We start from the raw sequence: 18,495 nt of genomic DNA on the forward strand, positions 1-18,495 counted from the left end.
ATTAATACTACATCCGGTTTTATCCTGTACTCTTGATTTCTTGCACTTTTCAAATTCACAGGATAACAAATCGCTTTAGTTTGTCCAGTTTGAGCAACTGTCCAAAAATAAACATGGCGGCCTCCGTAGAGAGGAACCGCTGCCGATGTAAATATAAAGTATTTAAACATTAGAAATCATCTAAGCTTTAATCATAAAGTTTAGATGATTTCACACGAGTGAAAACACCACTTGGATTATTTAATATTCACAAACTGATCCGTTTTAAGCTAAATCTCCACACACGGAACCTTGGAAGTCAGCTCGGAAGCAACAGGTTAAACTGGGAGTTAACTTGGTGACAAACCAGTTAACCTTTAAACTGGTTTACACCAACACACTCTGTCATCATGACCCACAACACACACACCGTGTGTTTAACCAAACAGGAAGCTCGAGTTTAACAGACACAAGTCGGCCATTACGTTAGCTAACGGCCTAGCATAGCCGTTAGCAGCTAACAGCTAGCAGCTAGCTAACCGCTGACAGCCGCCAACGCTGGGGAACCGTGACCCGGCACTTCCGGGAGAAGTTACCCGAAGAACGAGTCAATAATCGGGTCACATTTCAAAACGACAACATTTGAGTTAGAGACACAAACAACCTCCGGAGGCCCCGCGTTCATGTTGTTGTTGTTGTTGTTGTTCCCAGTCCGCCACCGTGAGCGCGCTTCCTGCCGCTCGTAACCATGGAGCGTCGCTAGGCAGGAAGCTCGCGCGAGGAAGGATTTGAAAATTGAAAGACATCAAAGATCGTTTATAGAGCAGAGGCATCACTCCTCGGCGATAAAAAAGAGTGGCTGCATGGTTATTTCACAGATCAATATAAGTGTAGTACAGCTCACTAAGTGTTCATAAGTCATTTAATAATCATAATAATAGTAATAATATTATGAATAAGTAATTAATTATTGTTTATTTCGAATATGTACATACAAAATTTGAAATTATACAAACAAGTGAAAAAATCCACAGAAAAAGTTTTATTTACAAACAGTGATGAGGAGAAAAAAATCAACCACTTAAAATGATTTAATCTTCATATTCGAAGAGGAGTGAGAAGAAGTACACATTTACTTCAGAAATCCTATCTCTGACTTTTTTTCATTTATTTCTCCTCAACATTTTGACTTCATTCTTGATATACAAACAGGAAAGACAAACGTTCTTCTATCATTAATATAATTGTTTTTATTAGCGCTGATCCTAACACTCCTCTGTACAACATCAAGTTCAAAACTCTCCATTATTTGTTTCACATGATGAAAAAAACATCCTGAAATAAAACTAAATAATACAATATTATTACAATCATAATATAACAACCCTATTATAATACATGTAATCCTGTTATGACAAAATAATATAATTTAAATAATCCTGTTTCTTCAGTTATTGACTCATCTGCACATCTCTGCATTCAAACCCCGCCTCTTTACTGTGACTGACAGGTGAAGACATCCAATCTGAGCCCCTGAAGCAGAACGAAGCCCGCTCATTAGTTGATGCTTCTCACAGGGGGCGGGGTTATCTACCTGTTTATCTTGGTTTAAAGTCAACGCGGAGGAGCAGAGGGGAAGTGACCGGTGAAAGTAACAGCCTGCTAACAAGCTAATTCAACGTTAAACTCAATAAACAGCAGCGTCATGGCGGAACGGAAGGACCAAGCTAAAGGTAAGAGTGCATGTAGCTGTGCTAACTTGTTAGCTTAGCGTTGTGTGTCTGCCCCAGCCAAAGCAATACCACTTATCTTACCAGTTAGCTTATCAGTGATCTTACTAGTTAGCTTACCAGTTAGCTTAGCTAGCTAGCCGAGGTTGTGACGTTACTGTTATTGACACGTGTTTTACTGGCTCCTGTTCCCTTCCGGTCAGGTGCAGCTCACAAGTCCACAGACGATGTAAACGCCTCAATGTTACAGGTGAGTGGGATTAACACTGGTTGTGTGTTTACAGTCTATGGTTGTGTGTTTACTGGGATGGAGGAACACAAACTGGTCTTTCTGGTTCGCTGTCTCCTGCTGGTAACACGTCGTCAGGTCCACTTTCCACAACACAATGATGATGATGCTGTTGTTGATTCACTGGTTAGGAATGTCTTATCATCATTAATCATGACCTGGCCATAAGACTTTTAAACTCCTCTGAACTGCATAACTCCACCAAACCAGCACCCTGGAATATTTGCATATTTGCACCAGCACCATAACAAGCATATTTGAATATTTGCACTACTGCACAAATTGAACATTCATCTGTAAATATATATATTTAGATGTATATATTTTATTTTCTATTTTAAATTTTTGATATTCTATTTCATTGTTATTTTATTCTTTTTTACATTGACAGTGACTACTTCATGTTATCTCTGTTCATTTGACAATAAAAATCTTGAATCTTGAATCTTGAATTAATAGAATATAATTAAATAAAAATGTCAGCCCTGTGTTGTGGCCTGAGTTAACACACTCAAACGTCTCTTACTGGTTCCTTCCTCTGTCTTCTTCTAAATTAAGTTGGTATAGTTATTTTTGTTGTTAGATATTTGAACAATTGATTATGGAATAGTCGCTGCTTCATTTTCTTTCAGGCAAGTAATTTCCATTTTATTTTGTTGTCGCATCGACGTCAACTTCCTTCTTCTCTACATGACATTCAACTGTTTTGCATAGTTGACCGATACCTGTTTTAAATCTCTCCATCAACTTCCCTGTATTGTAAGCTAGCCGGTCCAGGTGGCCTTCGTGTTGTGGTATAAAACCTCCCTCTGACCATCAGACAGAATGGTTTTACCTTGTTGTGTCTCCACTGCGCAGTGAATATAAAACTCCTGAATCCACCCCCGGGTTTGGACATGAAGGAATTTCTCTTCTTTAATTCTCTTCTGTTCTTATTCCCTTTCAGGATGCCATGGCCGATTTCTTGAAGTCCAATATGGTGCGCATTCAAGGAGCCGATCACTTCATGCAAATCATATCCACTGGCGTCTTCAGTAAGGCTTCTTCTGATCTGACTCTCAAAGTGATGGTGGAGAATAGAATTAAAGATGAGACCTTTAACCAGGGCTGGGTGGTGCACCGGGGTCCTGGTTATCAATGTGCACCACGACCTGGATTGTGCAATATAATAATTAATCGCCAGGATTTATCAATTGGCTAATAAAGAAATAAAGACACGTCCAAAGTCCACTGAGACAGTGCAGTTGAGGTAAATGTTGCAGCAGTCTAATCTAGATCCTGTTTATTACTCATTATCACCATTAGTACCTTTCAATCTAGTTGAGAGCATTTAGATTGTATTATTGTTCACACTGTTATGTTCAATGATAAAAATGTCTTTCAGGGTTCATATGATGTGTTTGTTCACACGCTGTATTTTTGTTATATTTAGATGATTCTAAGCCCTTCTTCCCCGAAGAAGACCTCTCATATTCAGACGTCAGCGATTATGATGATGATGAAGATGATTATTTTCAGCAACAGAAAGCTGCTCATCAGTCTAAAGAGTTCCAAACGACAAAAAGCACTGATGAGGTAATGCATTTCTCTTTCAGCTGTAGCTGGAGGCCTTCTGTGCTTTTATGCTCTGTACAGATTTAAGAAGTCTAAACAGTAGTATATTTATCTATGTATTTATTTAGCACATTGTATTCAGGTGAATTTTTTTTTCTTTCCCCCCCCCCAGAAGGATGATAAAGATGAAATAAAAGCAGAAGAAGAGCGATCCAAGGAGAAAAAGCAGAAGAACAAGCGTAAAAAGACTGTGAGTGTTGATGTGATTCTGCTTCATGTTGTTGTTTTTTCTTTCGGCAAAGTCTCACTACAGTTTTTATTCTTTCTGCTCCAGCGTCGAAAGGAAAAGAAACAATCAGAAAAGGAGAATACAGTCAATTTACCAGTAAGTCTTCTGTTACTCATATTGCTATGAATTATGATTAACAAATATGTCTAAATGTTCAGAAATCGAATCCAGACTGCGAAGCTGTTTCATGGCTGCTCTGATGTCATTTCAGGAGGAAGAACCAGGAAACTCCGACTCCTCTGAAAATCCGGAAGAAAATCCTTCTACTGACAATAATACAGAAGCAAATAAATCCCCAGAATGTGATAAAACTCAAAATGAAACCAAAGCTGCCGGAGATGAGGAAAGGAGCGTTGTTAATAATAGAGAAGAAAATCTTGCTACAATTAATAAGAAAGAAGAAGTAAAAGAAGATGAAAAGGAAAAGGTTTGTGACAAATGTACTTTTTTCTCTGTTGTGTGCATGTTATTTTAATGTGCTTGTCTCCTTGAAAGTGAGGCAAGGTTTCATTAAGATGGTTTTCAAATGGAAGGTGGCGAGGTTACACGTCCACATCAACAAGGACAAAATCTGAAATATGTTAAAGCATAGATGACGTGTTCAGGATTAGAGATATATAGATCTTTAGGAAATTCTAAACTTCAGTAGCCTCAGACTGACGGTCAGTGTTGACCCAGTCCTATCAGCATCTGTTTGCAGTGTCTTAATCCTGAGTCATAATGTCGGGAGTGACGTGAGTTTTTTACGAGGTCACTCTACAAATGATTATCCTGAAACAACCACCTCATCTTGTCGCCCACAGGAGTTTGATTCCAATAATTCATATGCTGTTAAATCGATGCCCGAGGAGACGTGTAACCAGAAGCCTGCACAGGAAATGCAGGGAATAAGCCGATTAGTTGAAGTTCTGCAGCTTGAGGAGGAGGAGCCTAAAGTTGTGGAGGAGGAGCCTAAAGTTGTGGAAAATCCTGAAGTTCCAAAGGAAAAGGAAAAGAGAAATGAACCCAATGAAGAGGTGGGAGCAATCAAAACATACATTTTTTTTATTTATTTGTGTAATGTTTCAAAGTAAAAGGCTGAAATTGTAATTCGTTGTCTTACTTTGAACATTTTTAGCAATTACAAAAAGAGAACGTACAACAGAAAACAACGGATACAGCCGCAGAGGAGTATGCAAAAATAAGCAGAGAGCTGGCTGGTGAGTTATATTTTCCTTCCTGACACTTTGATGTTAAACAAACATGTGAAAGCACCGAACTCACCAGATGGCGACCGTCCTTCCAGGTACAGGGAATCGTTTTGCGGCCTCTGGAATGTTTGAGAAGGCGATTGAATGCTTTACCGACGCCATTAAATTCAACCCACGGGAATATAGGTAAGAACATGGAAATAAATTCAGTGCAACTTGTATTACAGCACCCAGAAGGAGCAGCTACTGATAATTTATTATGTTTCAGGTTGTTTGGAAATCGGTCCCTCTGTTATGAAAGAATGCAGCAGTTTGAAAATGCTCTGAGAGATGCTGATCTGTCGCTCAGCATGGAACCAAACTGGATAAAAGGTTTATTCAGGAAGGGGAAAGCTCTGTGTGGGCTCAAGGTGAATCCCTGCTCCTGTAACACTGCGTTGTACTATCTGTGCTTTTAGATACAGATACTCAGAACACTCGTAATGTCGTTGTTTCATTCACACATTTAACACCTGTAGCATTAGCAGCTTTACCCGCAATGTGTGTTTTTAAAGTCCTCCTTGCTTTTAATGTCCTCTGCAGAAATACTACGAGGCCTTTTTGGTCTATGACAAGGTGCTACAGCTGGACGGTTCCAGTGCTGAAGCCAAGCAAGAGTCCAAACGAGCACAGACGCTGTACCTCATGGTAGGAAAACATTTTTATTATGTGCTTCAAAAAAGGGGGAAAAGTCTTACTTTGAAAAGAAGTTTGTAGATTTGGGACAGAGCTGAAAACCCTGAATGCTTGGATGAAAGCTTTAGATGCTGCAGTTTTTAAACGGATTGCTGTTCGAGCAGTTTGTTAAATGTTTCCTCTGCTCAGTTTATATTGAACTCAATAGTTTAATTTCTTCCTCTAGATCCGGTTGTGGCTTAAATGCGTCTGTGCACGCAAGCCTCTTAGTTCTGTATCAGAAACAATCTGATAATATGGGATATTGACGATATATGTTTCATATGTTTTCGCTTCACTGAAAACCCATTTGCTCAAACTGGCTTTTTGTCGTCTTTTGCATTATAATATTTGAGTCCATGGTGTTCTGTTGCATGTATTTTCTTGCGTATATATTCTTGTAACACTTCTTTGTGTGAGGATGTAGCCTTGACATCTGCCTGCTGGTATGGTGTCAGTGTGAGAGTTTGTCTTTGCACTTTCACTTCAGGGACTGGGCTACAGCTGGGCAGAGAGCAACGAGGCCCTGAAGGATCACGCCACGCTACTGGCAGCTGCTGCAGCTCTGCATGATGCACACAATCCTATCCAAGGTAAACGTCAAGTCTTTCCAAAAGATGAAATCCGTGAAGACAACTTGATGATTATCCTGTAGCTTGAGCGGTTCGACTGTTCGCTCTCTTCAGGTACCGGTTACAGCGTGTACGATGCAGACGTAATCTGGCTGCAGGCAGAAGATGGCAAGGAGGCACAAGCCAATCATTCTGGAGCGCAGCGGGTCAAAGTGCCAGCTCGGACTTCTTCTCCGCTGCAGAACAGATCGCAGTCTCACTCGCCGACTCCTCATCCGAGGAATTATCCGAAACCGTAAGATCATTGTTTGTAAAACATCTGAACTGAATTTGAAAAAAACTGATGTGCAGATGTGCACTGATCACATTTCTGAGTAAAGGGTGATTTGACTCTTTGGTCCCGCTGTGCAGTATAATTTACAATTGTTGTTTTTTTTGTCTCTCCTGTTCTGCACAAAGGCAGCTCTACTCCGTCTGGGTCGGCGCCTTGGCTCCGACCGTCACCTACGATTCACTTCATGAGCTCTTCAGCAGGTGAAGTTCCACAGCCTGAGCTTCCTCACGCCTCTCGACACGCTTCTGTTCAAACTCTTGTGATTTTTATGGAGATTCACTCAAATATTTTAGGTTAAACAAAGAACATTTCTATCCACTACTGTTATGTGATTATAATGAGCTTGATGGCACCAATCGTTCAGTCAAGTGCCGTAGAAGAAGAACCTCACAGTCTCTACTAAATCATATATATTAAAGCTTACGTTTCCATTTTGCTCGGCTGATTTACTCACAACTCTCCATTTTGTCTTCCTCAGAGTTGGAGAGATCTACAGCATCAAGATAATGCTGGAACACGAATGTGCCTTTGTGAACTACACCAGACAGGACGACTGTGAATTAGCCATCGAGTCTTTTGATGTATGTCATTGATTTAAACATTAGCAAATTACAGGATTTGGCCTCTGATGAAACATTCTGCAGGACGAAGCCGAGAGTGAACGTTCATTCATTTTCCAACCATCAGAATAACAGGAACATTTTCACTCACAAGTCACTTTAAAACACTAAACTGGTTTTGGAAAGAAAGAAGTTGTTGGACAAGCTTTGTTATAAATATTTTTATGGATGGAGTGATGAATCTTAATCAGCAAGACCCCTAGTTTAACAGTTGCTCTTTTACACAGAAGACATAATACAAGTAGTTAAATAGTTAAGAAGTGTTGTTAGTATAAAGGGTACAAAGAGTTTCACTTGCAGAAGTAAAGACCCATTAAAATGTGAAACGGTCTGTCTCCTCTTCAGGGGATGGGGTTCGAAGGGCTCGTGATCCATGTGCGATATTCCTTCAAAGGCCAAAGCAGGTAAGAACAATCTGTGTAGATTTGTATTCCTTTCATGAAAAAATTGAACCCGTGAAGTGACAAGTTGTTTTTCTCGCCGTAGCGGTATGGGCAAGAAGGAGTGCTTCTTCTGGAGGACCAGCGGCTGCACGAGGCAGGACTGCACCTTCAGACACGTCCCCGACAACAAGAACATCGACCGTAAGAAATTCAACAGTCGACTGGGATTCAACAACATGTAGGAAATCAAACGTGACTCTGGTGGCGGGGTTCTCGAGACAATCAGATGCAGGAAAAGAAAATGTGTTTGGATTTTAACATTTTGTTGCATCAGCACGACGGCCGTCACAGAAGAGAATGTGCCTTTTACATCAACACACCTCAAGCTACGGGCGTTCCTTTGCCATTTTATCAGGGATTATTTGTGCTCTTATCTGTTCTAAGGTTTTGTTCAATCACTCGATCTTTTCTTAATTGCATTTTGTTAATTTTAAACTGGAGATATAAGATGTTTTTCTGTGGACTTTTGGTCACCACTAGGTGGCAGCATTACTGTTATCCCTCAACAAACTGCTGCTTTCGTTTTAAAGGCTGTGATTGATGAGAAGTTTTGCTTTGGCACATCTGAGGAGCCGTGTTTAGTTTTGAATCTGTTCAGTAACCTGCAGGGACACTGTTGGTCTGATGTGTTCTATGGGTCAGTTCAGTTGCTATGTAGATTATCTGTGAACTTTAAAAAGCTCAGACTTGTTGGAGAATCTGTTCAAGGTGGAAAGATGAAGCCTCAGCACTAAGTGTGTTAATGTCCACACTAACAGGACCAAACACTAATAATTATATAAAGTCGGTCTCAAGGCTAAAGACAGATTCTGAATCTTTCGTGCAAATCTTCCTAATTTGGGACGTCACCACGAGGTCAGAGGAAGCCTGACTTGAGAATGAGAGTTTTTCATTGTCCCACCCACAATGCATTACCAGAATAATCCCGGCAGCAGCTGTGTATCCTGTTGCAGTGTCCTTCTGTCAGAAGCCCTTCACAGTTATAAAGAATGACTGTGGTCCCTCAGATTTCATTTACACAGGCTTCTTCTGAGCCTCTCCCTCCTCGGCCTCCCTCCAGGCTGTTCACTGTAGACCCGTCTCAGCCCGGCAGGTTTGTTATTCCACTCGGAGCAGATCAGGATCACTCCTGCGACTCTGGTTATGCAACGTCTGTAATGTGAATTACAAAATCTTCCCAAAGAGCTGAATAATCGCCTGGAAAAGAGTTTGCTCTGGAGGGAACAGGTTTTTGGCGTTTAGCTGTGGAAGGAGCTCGGTCTGGACCTTCAGGGCCGAGCAGCTGGACTCGTGGGCATTAATTGGCCGCTGGTGGCATACCTCACAAAGCCCTTTTGATCTGTGTGGGATCTGAGAGCATGAAAGGCCTGTAACACTAATAACATGAACTCTGCCTGAACCCGCAGGCAGCACTGGGACATGTGGTTGATATATCACCAACTTGCAAAAAGGCTCTATATTTAATCTGCTTGGTCGGCCCGGCTCTGCCCCACTAGAAACCTGTTCCAATGCAGATAAAGACTGATAAGAGCTCAGTGTTCACAGACCGGCAGGAACCGACGTACAGAGCCAATCCCCGACTTAAGCAAAGCAAACACCAGGAAGATGAAACGTGTCTTGTAAAACGGAGGCCGCCTGGTTCTTAGAGCTTTTAACGGATTTCTCTTCCCCTAAAGGAAACAGAGAAACACACAGGGACAGAAATTAACCAGCTGACACGGCAGGTTGCTCTCCCACTCTTTGCTTTTTGATATATGGCGATGCAGCAAAAAAATCCCACACACTCCCTCCAGAGAAGTTTTTCAGCCGGGGGTAATTGAATGCATCTCTGTGAGCGCCGGGGACACGTAATCAAATTTTTATTCTAATTTCTGTGGTTTCCTCGGCGCTGGTAAATAAACTGTTGATGTGACGAGAGGGAGAAGCTGAGTCACGCTGCAAGTCAACAGTCTAATTCTCTCAGGAAGCCAAAATAAATGCTCCTCTGCAGCTGCTGGGCTCCACACGCCTTCAATCCAACCAGAACCTCCCCAGCAGGGCTTTTAAAGGAGGGACACTTCACACTGGACACACCAACGTTTGTTCATGTTTTATTCACCCACAAATTATTGGAGGGACTTTGTCTTTGTATTTTAACATCTTGTGACTGATGAGACATTTTCAGCCAAAGTCTGAGTCGTTTTTCAGTCTGAGCTGATTAGTCTGAGCTTTTCCTCTGATTTAAAACTTAAAATGGTCTGAGATCTTCTTTTATTTCTTTGCCAAAAATGTGCAATTTCTTTTAATCAGATTCTGGTGACAGAACAGTTATTGTTGGTCTTGAAAACGATTTTGCTGGATTTCTGAGTGTTCCTATTTAAATACATGTTTAAGGTTGTTTTGTTTTATCATAAATGTAACTTGAATGTTTTTGAAATTGAATTTTTACTGAAATACTTGAATAAACTTTGGGAGATTAAAGACTTTAACTTGGAGTTGGCCTCTGTGTGTTTACACCAAAGTGATTTCTAAACAAATATGAGGAGACACTTATCTCATCAGAGATTCCCTCACTTCCCTGTAAAATATCAAGATATTAGATTTTTGCAATCAACAGTTTCACCAGAAGTGTCTCAAAAATCACCAATAATAAAAAGTGACCCCACAACATGCTTCATTCAAAGTGTAGATGTGTTATTGTGGATCACACCTTTGTGTTGTGTCGTGATGAGTTTACAGTGAGATAAACACAATGTTGTGATGGAAGGACTCACACAATAGAGGAGGCATCTGCTTCAGTGTCGGCCCGACTCTGCTGGATTCCTTTGTTGCACTGTGGGATGAATACAGTAATTGTCACAATGAGAAATTGACCTTCCCTTTTAATCTAGACAGAGGCCCCCTTAACAAGTTAGAATAGCACAAACCCAATTAAGGAATTGATTGCTTGCTTTCATTCTCCTCGTCTGCATCAGGGTCATATAGGGAAGATAAATGAACGTCTCGTCTTTTGTCCACACTGTCGTCCCTGCTGCTGGAGACTCTGAACCGAGCAGGACCAACGTCTTTATTCTACTGTTTCACAAACTCCGGTTGTCTGCTGTTAAACAGGACGAGAAAGTTCTCTCTCCTTCATTCTGCTGGTCAAACACAGGTTTTTATGTTAATTCGATCCTTTAATGGATCATTATAATGAACTTGGTTTGAAATCTTAAGGAAACTGCTCGATGCTGTGATAACAAGTGGAATGTGTGCCTTCAAAAAAGCTCTTAAAACAACTGTTCATATATTTCGTTCCTACAACGAGCTTCACAAAAAGGAAATAAAGCATTAGTGAAATCAAAAAAATCAAAAAAGATAAACGAATGTAAGCAGAGAGAAGTAAAAACATTTTACTGGGCATCAAACGTTCGAAAAAATGTCCGGAGCAACTGATGTGGAGATTTTCATTCTCACATAAAGCTCCTTCACAAAGATTCATGACCGTAGTTTGTCTGAAAGCAGTTTATTGTCATAATAAATCACGTGAACACAATTATATCATTATTATTGCAAGTCTCTCAACAAAGTGTTCTACAAAAGAGGAAATAAACCACACAGGGGAATTTAAATGAAAATAAGACGAAGAAACACGAGCAGAGAATATATATAGATTAATATTAAACTTTAAAAAAGAAATACAAAAGAGCAAAACTTAACATAATAAAGTGTAAAGGCGTTGTCTGCGTTGGTCAAACCAATTGGATCCCTTTTCGTTAACTGGCTTGTTAGATGCTGCAAAGTGTTGACAATGTGGATCTTCATGAAGTGCATAGCTTTAGAAAGACAGTGTTTAAACTTGGCCAAAAAAAAACAAGCTGTGACCCCATTGAACACACAACACAATATGTGCAATTTAATTTATTTAATTATTTAATTTAATTATTTAATTGTATTGTTCAGTTGTTCTACTACTTACTATTTATTTGCTTATCTGACTGTTTACTTTTTTCTTTGTGCTCTTTGTTGTTTTTGTTTCTAACTATGTTGTTTTGCTCTTTCTTTTGCTCTTGTTGCACTGTGCCTGCGCTGCTGCTGTAAAACCCTCAAATTTCCCCACTGTGGGACTATTAAAGGATTCTATCTATCTTCTATCTATCTATCTACAACACGTTTTAAGCTTTAGTCAGCAGTAAAATAAAGATTTTTTCTGCATGTGTGTGTAAACATGATGTAAACATGATGTACATGCCTGTGTTTCTGCTAAGTGGAACACATTATTCACGTGTGTGTGTGTTCCTGTTCTCACGCAGACTGTCGGGCGACGGGAGGATAATGGCTCTGACTCCCTTTTGTTGTCCTCCCTGATGAATGGCACTTTAAAGGTTGAATCGCACATCTCCTCCTCATCTCCTCCTCATCTCCTCCTCATCTCCTCCTCATCTCCTCCTCATCTCCCTCGGACGTGCACAGACACGGGTTCTCAGCGTTGTCACTTTATTTTGCTCTTTGTCACCGTGATCGATTGAGAAGTTTCCTGCGTGTGAGCACGGTGTCATTAACGTGATTAGAGGCTTGTAAACAAAACCAAAAGACACAGGCCTCTGGGCTTCTGGAGGCAGCGCTGCACACATCGTGATGCACAGCTGGACACGTCTCAACCTGCGTTTCCTCCAAGTACTTACATGAGGGGGGGGGGGGCACATATGTGGGCTGTGAGGGCTGTAAACATTAGAACCTTGTATTTCATCTCGCCATCGACCCACATGTCCGGAGGAAGCGTGTGTAAGGGCCTGAAAAATGTTGCGGCCTGTAAATCCTCTCATTGTTGCCTCAAGCAGTTTGACTTCCAATAATTAATGGCGGTTTCCATACATCACCCGGCTGCTCGTTCCTGCAGATCCGCCGGTGCTGCAGCTCGCTGGGGCCTCGTTCACACGCCGTCCACCGGCTCTCCTCACCCTCGTTTCTCCAGAACCATAAATTAACCTCTACAACCGAATAATGTCGCCATTAATCTGCAGGTTATTCCTCGGGACAGTGATTTATAACAGGAGACACTTGTAATAAAACTCTGCCCTCCAGGCAAACTCCACCACACTGTGCACTTCCTGTACGAATGGAACCTGCTTCCTTCGATGCAGATAATTCTGAGTGGCGTGTCGGCTCCGTTAGTCGTCCATTAGAAAAGCATCCGTGCTTATGAGCGTGTAACAAACAAGCGTGTGATTCACTGCAGGTCTTTGTCCTTCAGTCCTTAAAGACATCAACCTCGTCAAATTTATCTTCATTACTTAGCCCGGGTTCACACCACGGTGAGCTTTATTGTTTAAACGCCTCGTGTACGAGTGCGACAAGGCAAACAAGGCGGGTTGTTGTGTAGTGTTTACGCCTGTTTAAGAAGCACTGAGGAGGCTGTTTATCTACAGGGTTCGTACCGTCATGGCAAACCTGGAAAAGTCATGGAATTTTAAAATGTGTTTTTCCAGGCCTGGAAAAGTCATGGAAAAAAATAATCTCCCAAAAGTTTTGGAAAAGTCATGGAAATTTGTTATATTCATATTTTCATGTCGTTCATTTACGCTTTAAATGTTTTAAATAATTCATATGCTTTTAAAGAAATACGCTAAAAATATAAGCAGGCATACTTGGGTTTGTGTCATTTAAGGTATACTCTATGCCTTGGAATTCTCATTGTTAGTTTGAATACTACATTTTGTCACTTTTTCGCGTATACACCGAGATTTCACAAAATGTTCGGTCATGGAAATTTGGTTGAAAGTTATTGAAAAGTCATGGAAAAGTCATGGAACTCCATTGGTCAAAATGTGTATGAACCCTGTATCTACGTAGAGGCCGGGTAGCAACCAGGATGTCTGGGACAATTTAAGACTTCCTCCTGCTCGCTCCCTTGTTTGAAAATGCTGCAGAGGATCCATCTACTCCTCCCGCTGTAATGCAGCTCCCCGGGGGCCCGGGCGCTCCGTGTGAAGACGCCTTAGAACCCGAGCGATTCATTACCTCTGAAATGTGAGCTTTTGTTCCGTTTTCGGCAGAGCCCCCATTCATCTCGGGCTGCCTCCTGGCACGCAGGCCAGGTACTGCTTAGGTAATTACAGTTAATCATCGTTCAGCCGAGCACATGGACCGCGGGCTCCTCTGTGGTTTCTGTGCAGGGGCAAATCTACTGTTTACCCCCCCTCCTCCCCCCCAACTCCAACTGTAACTCTGCGTCCCAGTTGCACCAAAAACCTCATTTCTTTCTTTCTGGAGTTTTTGGTGATCGTGTCCTGGAGGGTTCTTATCGCCCCAGTCGTGCACAAACATCCCAGCTCAGTCTCCCAGTTCCCCTGGTGTCAAAACAGACCCTCGCCACCCAGCTGTTACTGGAGCCCACTGTTCACCTGACGATTATCATTGTGATTAATGCACAGATTAGGAGACGGATGATTTCCAGGAGCAACAAGCAGAAAGGCTCCATCTGTATCTGGGCGTCCTGCAGCAGAGGAGCTCGGAGACGGATGACTTCATTACCCAGAGTTCCTGCTCGCTGGGGAAACACGGAGCAGGAACTACAAACGTTTGGAGCTGAAGCAGTTCAAAATGTTTAATCAGAAAATAATGAACAGGCAATGTGTAGCAGCCGATTGTCAAACAGATAAAAGTATCAAATCAAACTTCAAATTATACTAATCAAAGGGCCACTGTTGCACCATGGGTTGTGGTGTACGCGGATGGGAAAAACATAATGTCCAAACAGATGTCCAGTTTCAACAAAAAGCGTGGTTTATATAACCAAACAGCGAGCAAACAAAGAACAAAGAAAATTCCTGTGCCTCTCCCGCTCCGGTAAAAAACCATTTGCCCACCCAGGTGCATGCTGGTCCCTTACCGACAGCCTACCTATATAACTTCAGGTGCCCCCCTACCGTGCCCAAATGAAACAAAACACAAATAATAAACAAGAAACACCTAAAGTAAACAAATAATAAACTAGAATACTAATAGAAATCTAATCATAATGAAATCAAGCAAATTGACTGAGAATAACCAAAAACTAAATACTCACTAAACAAAATAATAAACTAAACAGCACTAAGTACTACAACTAAATAAATAGCTCCAACACAATGATTTAAATATTTGATGAACCGTGTGAGTCATTTTCTGAGACAGTGTTGTGGCTGTAGGAGGATTGGTTTGTTTTGATCCAGACGGATCAAGCATTCGCTGGATTACGATGAAATCTTTCTACAAACATTCCTGATCCTCAGATGATGGATCCTCCCGACTTTGAAAATCCTCCGACTTTTCCCCTAGCGCCACCATGAGGCTCTGAATGACACCTTTATTTTGAAAGTAAAATGTTGATGCAAATAACGACAGAAGCCTTAATTTGATCTATCGACATAAACAGACACAACCGGTATCACAGGTTTCTTGAGGGCGTATTTTCCTTTTGAACGATCTCTATCTTGTAAATATAAATGTTCGATTTTTTGAGTCGCTCGCCAGATAAAAGAAAATCCTCTCCAGCATCTGACGGAACTGCGAAGACTCGGCTGTTGCACATTCCGTTAAAGAGCAGCCGCTGGCTCTCGGGGTATTGATTAACATTTTAGATAAGAGCAAAGAAAAGAATCAATGCGCTCCGTTCTATTAGCGAAACCTGCCCTGAGCGCTTTGTGGCTCTTCATTTGAAAGGAGATAAACCCAGCGGCAAATGAGAGGGTTCGAGTCCGACCTCTTTCAAGGAGAACAAAAGCAAACAAGGTGAAGGCAGTGGCCGCTTCTCTGATGTCACCCAATGGTTTTTCAATGGACGTTAATCTTTCGGTAAAGTTTGTTTTTCACATATGAAGAACGCAGCAGGAGATTGTGGAGGTTCGACGTGTTCACAACAACCTGGAAAATGTCCTGGAACGTTTAGCCGAGTATAGCAACGCATGAATAGAGCAGGAGGAGACGTTTAAATTGTCCCTTATCGCCAAAAGCGCTCGAATATCTGTGTCTTTTCAATTTGACGTCTCTCTGTCTCTCTTTTTCCTTCTGAGATGTTTTTATTCCTTTTGTTTCGTGTGCGGGGCGTCATTTTAAAAAATAAAGCTTGATGATGGATTATCCACGTTCTGCTCTGGAAGCCGAGGCTGATGGCGGTTGTTGTTTTCTTCCTGGAGGGGGGGTGGGGGTCATGTGATCAGAGCCTTTTTAAACAAAGCTGCAAGGTCAAGTCGTGACTGATAAGAACCGTCGTAGTTTATTTCTTTAATTTTCTGCCCGTCTGGCACCAGTGTTTTCGAACCAAAAAGTAGAAATGTGGACTCCAGGTGTAAACTCAGCAGCGGTGATGCTCTTTAGATCTGAAACGCAGCAGAGCGGATGTAGCCTCGGAGGAACAGGAAGCAGGAAGTGACACCAGCCTTGTGTTTGAAGGCTTCAGGGAAATCGGACAATCGTCTCTTTATCATCATTCTGCTCTGGTGAGTGGAAACAAGCTCAGCGGTTTTAGGAGAGAACCGTCGCTCGATGAGGCCTCAGCGATTGTTTGCTTTCACCTTTGTGTCCCCAACACGGCTGCCACCTTCAAACCGCAACACACCTGTCCCTTTGTGTGACGCCACACACACACACACACACACACACACACACACACACACACACACACACACACACACACACACACACTGAACCTCTGGGGGTTTCTTCCCAGTCATTTGGCACATTTTTGACGTTGAAAATCCCAAAAGAAAAAAGGACAAAATGAGCGAGCGAGGAGGGAGAGGGAGCAATCTACGCTCCACTGAAAGACGCTCTTTGTTGAGCACTCCTGTGTCAACCCCCCCACCACCACCACCACCACCACCTCCACCACCACCCCCTACCACTGCTTCCCTCCTCCATATCCACCCTTCATCCCCTCCCCTCCTCCCCTCCCGGCCTCTCCAAAGCCCGGGTGGATTTTTCATTAAACGCTATCAGAAATGTGACTGGTCCCATTCATGGGCAGACGGAGGCCTGGCTGTGCGGCTGGAGACCGATACCTCCAGTGGAGAATGACAGGAATCCGGGTAAAGGTCCGGGGGGGGGGGGGACAGACTTTACACGACCTGACAGAGGACGAATAAATGAAACGCTGCATCACTTATTTGCTTCTTTTATTTTTTGTATTGCATTTTGAATTTCACTTTTTACTTCACTTTTTATATCTTTTGTCTTTTATATATTTTTATATAGATATGTTTATATGTCTAAATAAATGCTACCTTGTATAAATGTTAGAAAAAGTGAGTAAATAAGAAGTAAATAGTGAGTAAATATATATAGTTTTTTTATTATTATTATTGTTTTTCTTATGTGTGGTGTATTTATTGTGTTTTTATGTTTCTATGTTCGTTGTATGCACCAATAACCAGAGCAAATTCCAGGTAGGTGTAAATCTACTTGGCAATAAATACTTTCTGACTCTGATTCTGATTTCCTCCTCACGTGGGTTTTCTTCTTCGTGTGTCCAGAGCTTCTTTCCTCGGTCTGAACATGTTTAATGTATTCCTCCCAACCAAGGTGTTCTTACGCTGATCTCTCTCCAGTCAGACCCGTCTTTGTTTGCAGAGAAAAGGAAAACAACCTCACATGTGTTAGAGTCGCGGCTCGTCCAAGTAAGCAGCTACTTAAAGAGTTAAGAGCACTCGGCCCAAACTAAACAACATATTGTGCCAGTGTTTCCTCAGACAAACAAGGTGAGCAGATCCATGCACTGTTCACTTCTCACCAAAGGGGAGAGATAAACCTCGGGTATTGTTGGCAAGTGGTCGATGATGTCACGGGACAATGGGAGGCGGCCGGTTGGAAGAAAACACAAACAATGATTTCCGCAACAGCAATTTAATCCTCTGGCGTTAAAAACCTGACACAAAGTGGACAAAGGGGAGGAGGCTGGCACGAATAAACCCCCGAATCTGAAGATTAAGCACCGGAAAAAAAAGAAAAAGGTAAAGAGAGAGAGAGAGAGAGAGAGAAGGAAGAGAAAGAGGATCCTTTGTATAAAAAAGGGCCTTTATCTGCTTTTGAAGTCGCTGAGACCTGCCAGCCGTCCTCAGCCTCTCTTTGTGAGCGGCCCCCATGTCCCACAGCAAAACCAGCACCTCACTTTCATCTGCCCGTCATCTTAGGGGGCAATTAATGCCATTCAGGTCTACCCACTGCACAGAGCGATAGAGAGAGAGAGAGAGAGAGAGGGATGGTGTACTTGTTGAAGCAGGGGCTTGACAACAGTTTAGTTTGGCCTAATTTGGCAAGTGACATTTCTCGATCTGCTGAAACTCGCTCCTCTCCTGTTATTATTTATATTTGATTGGGCTCCTGCTTGTGGGCGGGCGGAGTGGAAACCAGCCGGGCTGCAGCTTAATGAATATTTCACCGCCTTCACACAATAAGCCTTCCTCCCATGATGCCCAGTGAGTAACGTCCCGCTCCGCTCGGCTCGGCAGCTCCTCGGCCGCGCAGCGTGCAATAACCTGATGACGCCGCGTGAGAGGAGAAGCTACTGGGGTTTTTTATTGTTGACCTTTTCGCTCTCTGCTGTAGTTCCCCTTGCCCTCGGGACCCCCCACTGTTTGTCCTCTGCTGTTCCTAATACAGTGGCCCCGGCCGCGGCCCCGGCGCCTTGCGAGAGGCAGGGGAAATAAAGCCTCCATTTGCATTACGTAATTTCATGCATTATTCAGAGCATGGGGAGAATCATTTCACCCAGACAACTCCTCAGAGGGCAGGGAGGAGATAACTGTTAGTGACAGGCCCGGCTCATGAAATGCAGAGTGACTTAA

The 18,495-nt window shown here is 42.3% G+C and overlaps 1 protein-coding gene across 2 annotated transcripts; it reads left to right on the forward strand.

The window, feature by feature from the left end:
• The first annotated feature begins 1,613 nt into the window (after nucleotides 1-1,613).
• On the forward strand, nucleotides 1,614-10,182 carry si:dkey-33c12.4 (uncharacterized protein LOC560112 homolog). Of its 2 annotated transcripts, none has more exons than XM_061082512.1 (18): nucleotides 1,614-1,712; nucleotides 1,913-1,959; nucleotides 2,945-3,032; nucleotides 3,431-3,573; nucleotides 3,725-3,802; nucleotides 3,887-3,937; nucleotides 4,053-4,268; nucleotides 4,645-4,857; nucleotides 4,959-5,040; nucleotides 5,127-5,217; nucleotides 5,300-5,441; nucleotides 5,614-5,718; nucleotides 6,236-6,338; nucleotides 6,432-6,612; nucleotides 6,777-6,851; nucleotides 7,130-7,232; nucleotides 7,617-7,675; nucleotides 7,758-10,182. In XM_061082512.1, the coding sequence occupies exons 1-18, from the start codon at nucleotides 1,685-1,687 to the stop codon at nucleotides 7,894-7,896; spliced, it is 1,944 nt and encodes a 647-aa protein (XP_060938495.1). In that variant the 5' UTR covers nucleotides 1,614-1,684; the 3' UTR covers nucleotides 7,897-10,182. The 2 variants fall into 2 exon arrangements, with proteins under 2 accessions (XP_060938495.1, XP_060938497.1); XM_061082514.1 differs by having other exon boundaries at nucleotides 4,986-5,040.
• Nucleotides 10,183-18,495: the final 8,313 nt, after the last annotated feature.

This window comes from Limanda limanda, chromosome 12 (assembly GCF_963576545.1).
Source record: "Limanda limanda chromosome 12, fLimLim1.1, whole genome shotgun sequence".
Taxonomy (NCBI): Eukaryota; Metazoa; Chordata; class Actinopteri; order Pleuronectiformes; family Pleuronectidae; genus Limanda; species Limanda limanda.

What these genes read in the sequence shown, in the direction of transcription:
- si:dkey-33c12.4 (XM_061082512.1), top strand. Translation starts at nt 1,685, where the DNA reads ATGGCGGAACGGAAGGACCAAGCTAAAG. An exon ending in AGAACAAGCGTAAAAAGACT is followed by an intron (nt 3,803 to 3,886) that starts GTGAGTGTTGAT and finishes TTTCTGCTCCAG; the next exon opens with CGTCGAAAGGAAAAGAAACA. An exon ending in TCCTTCAAAGGCCAAAGCAG is followed by an intron (nt 7,676 to 7,757) that starts GTAAGAACAATC and finishes TTCTCGCCGTAG; the next exon opens with CGGTATGGGCAAGAAGGAGT.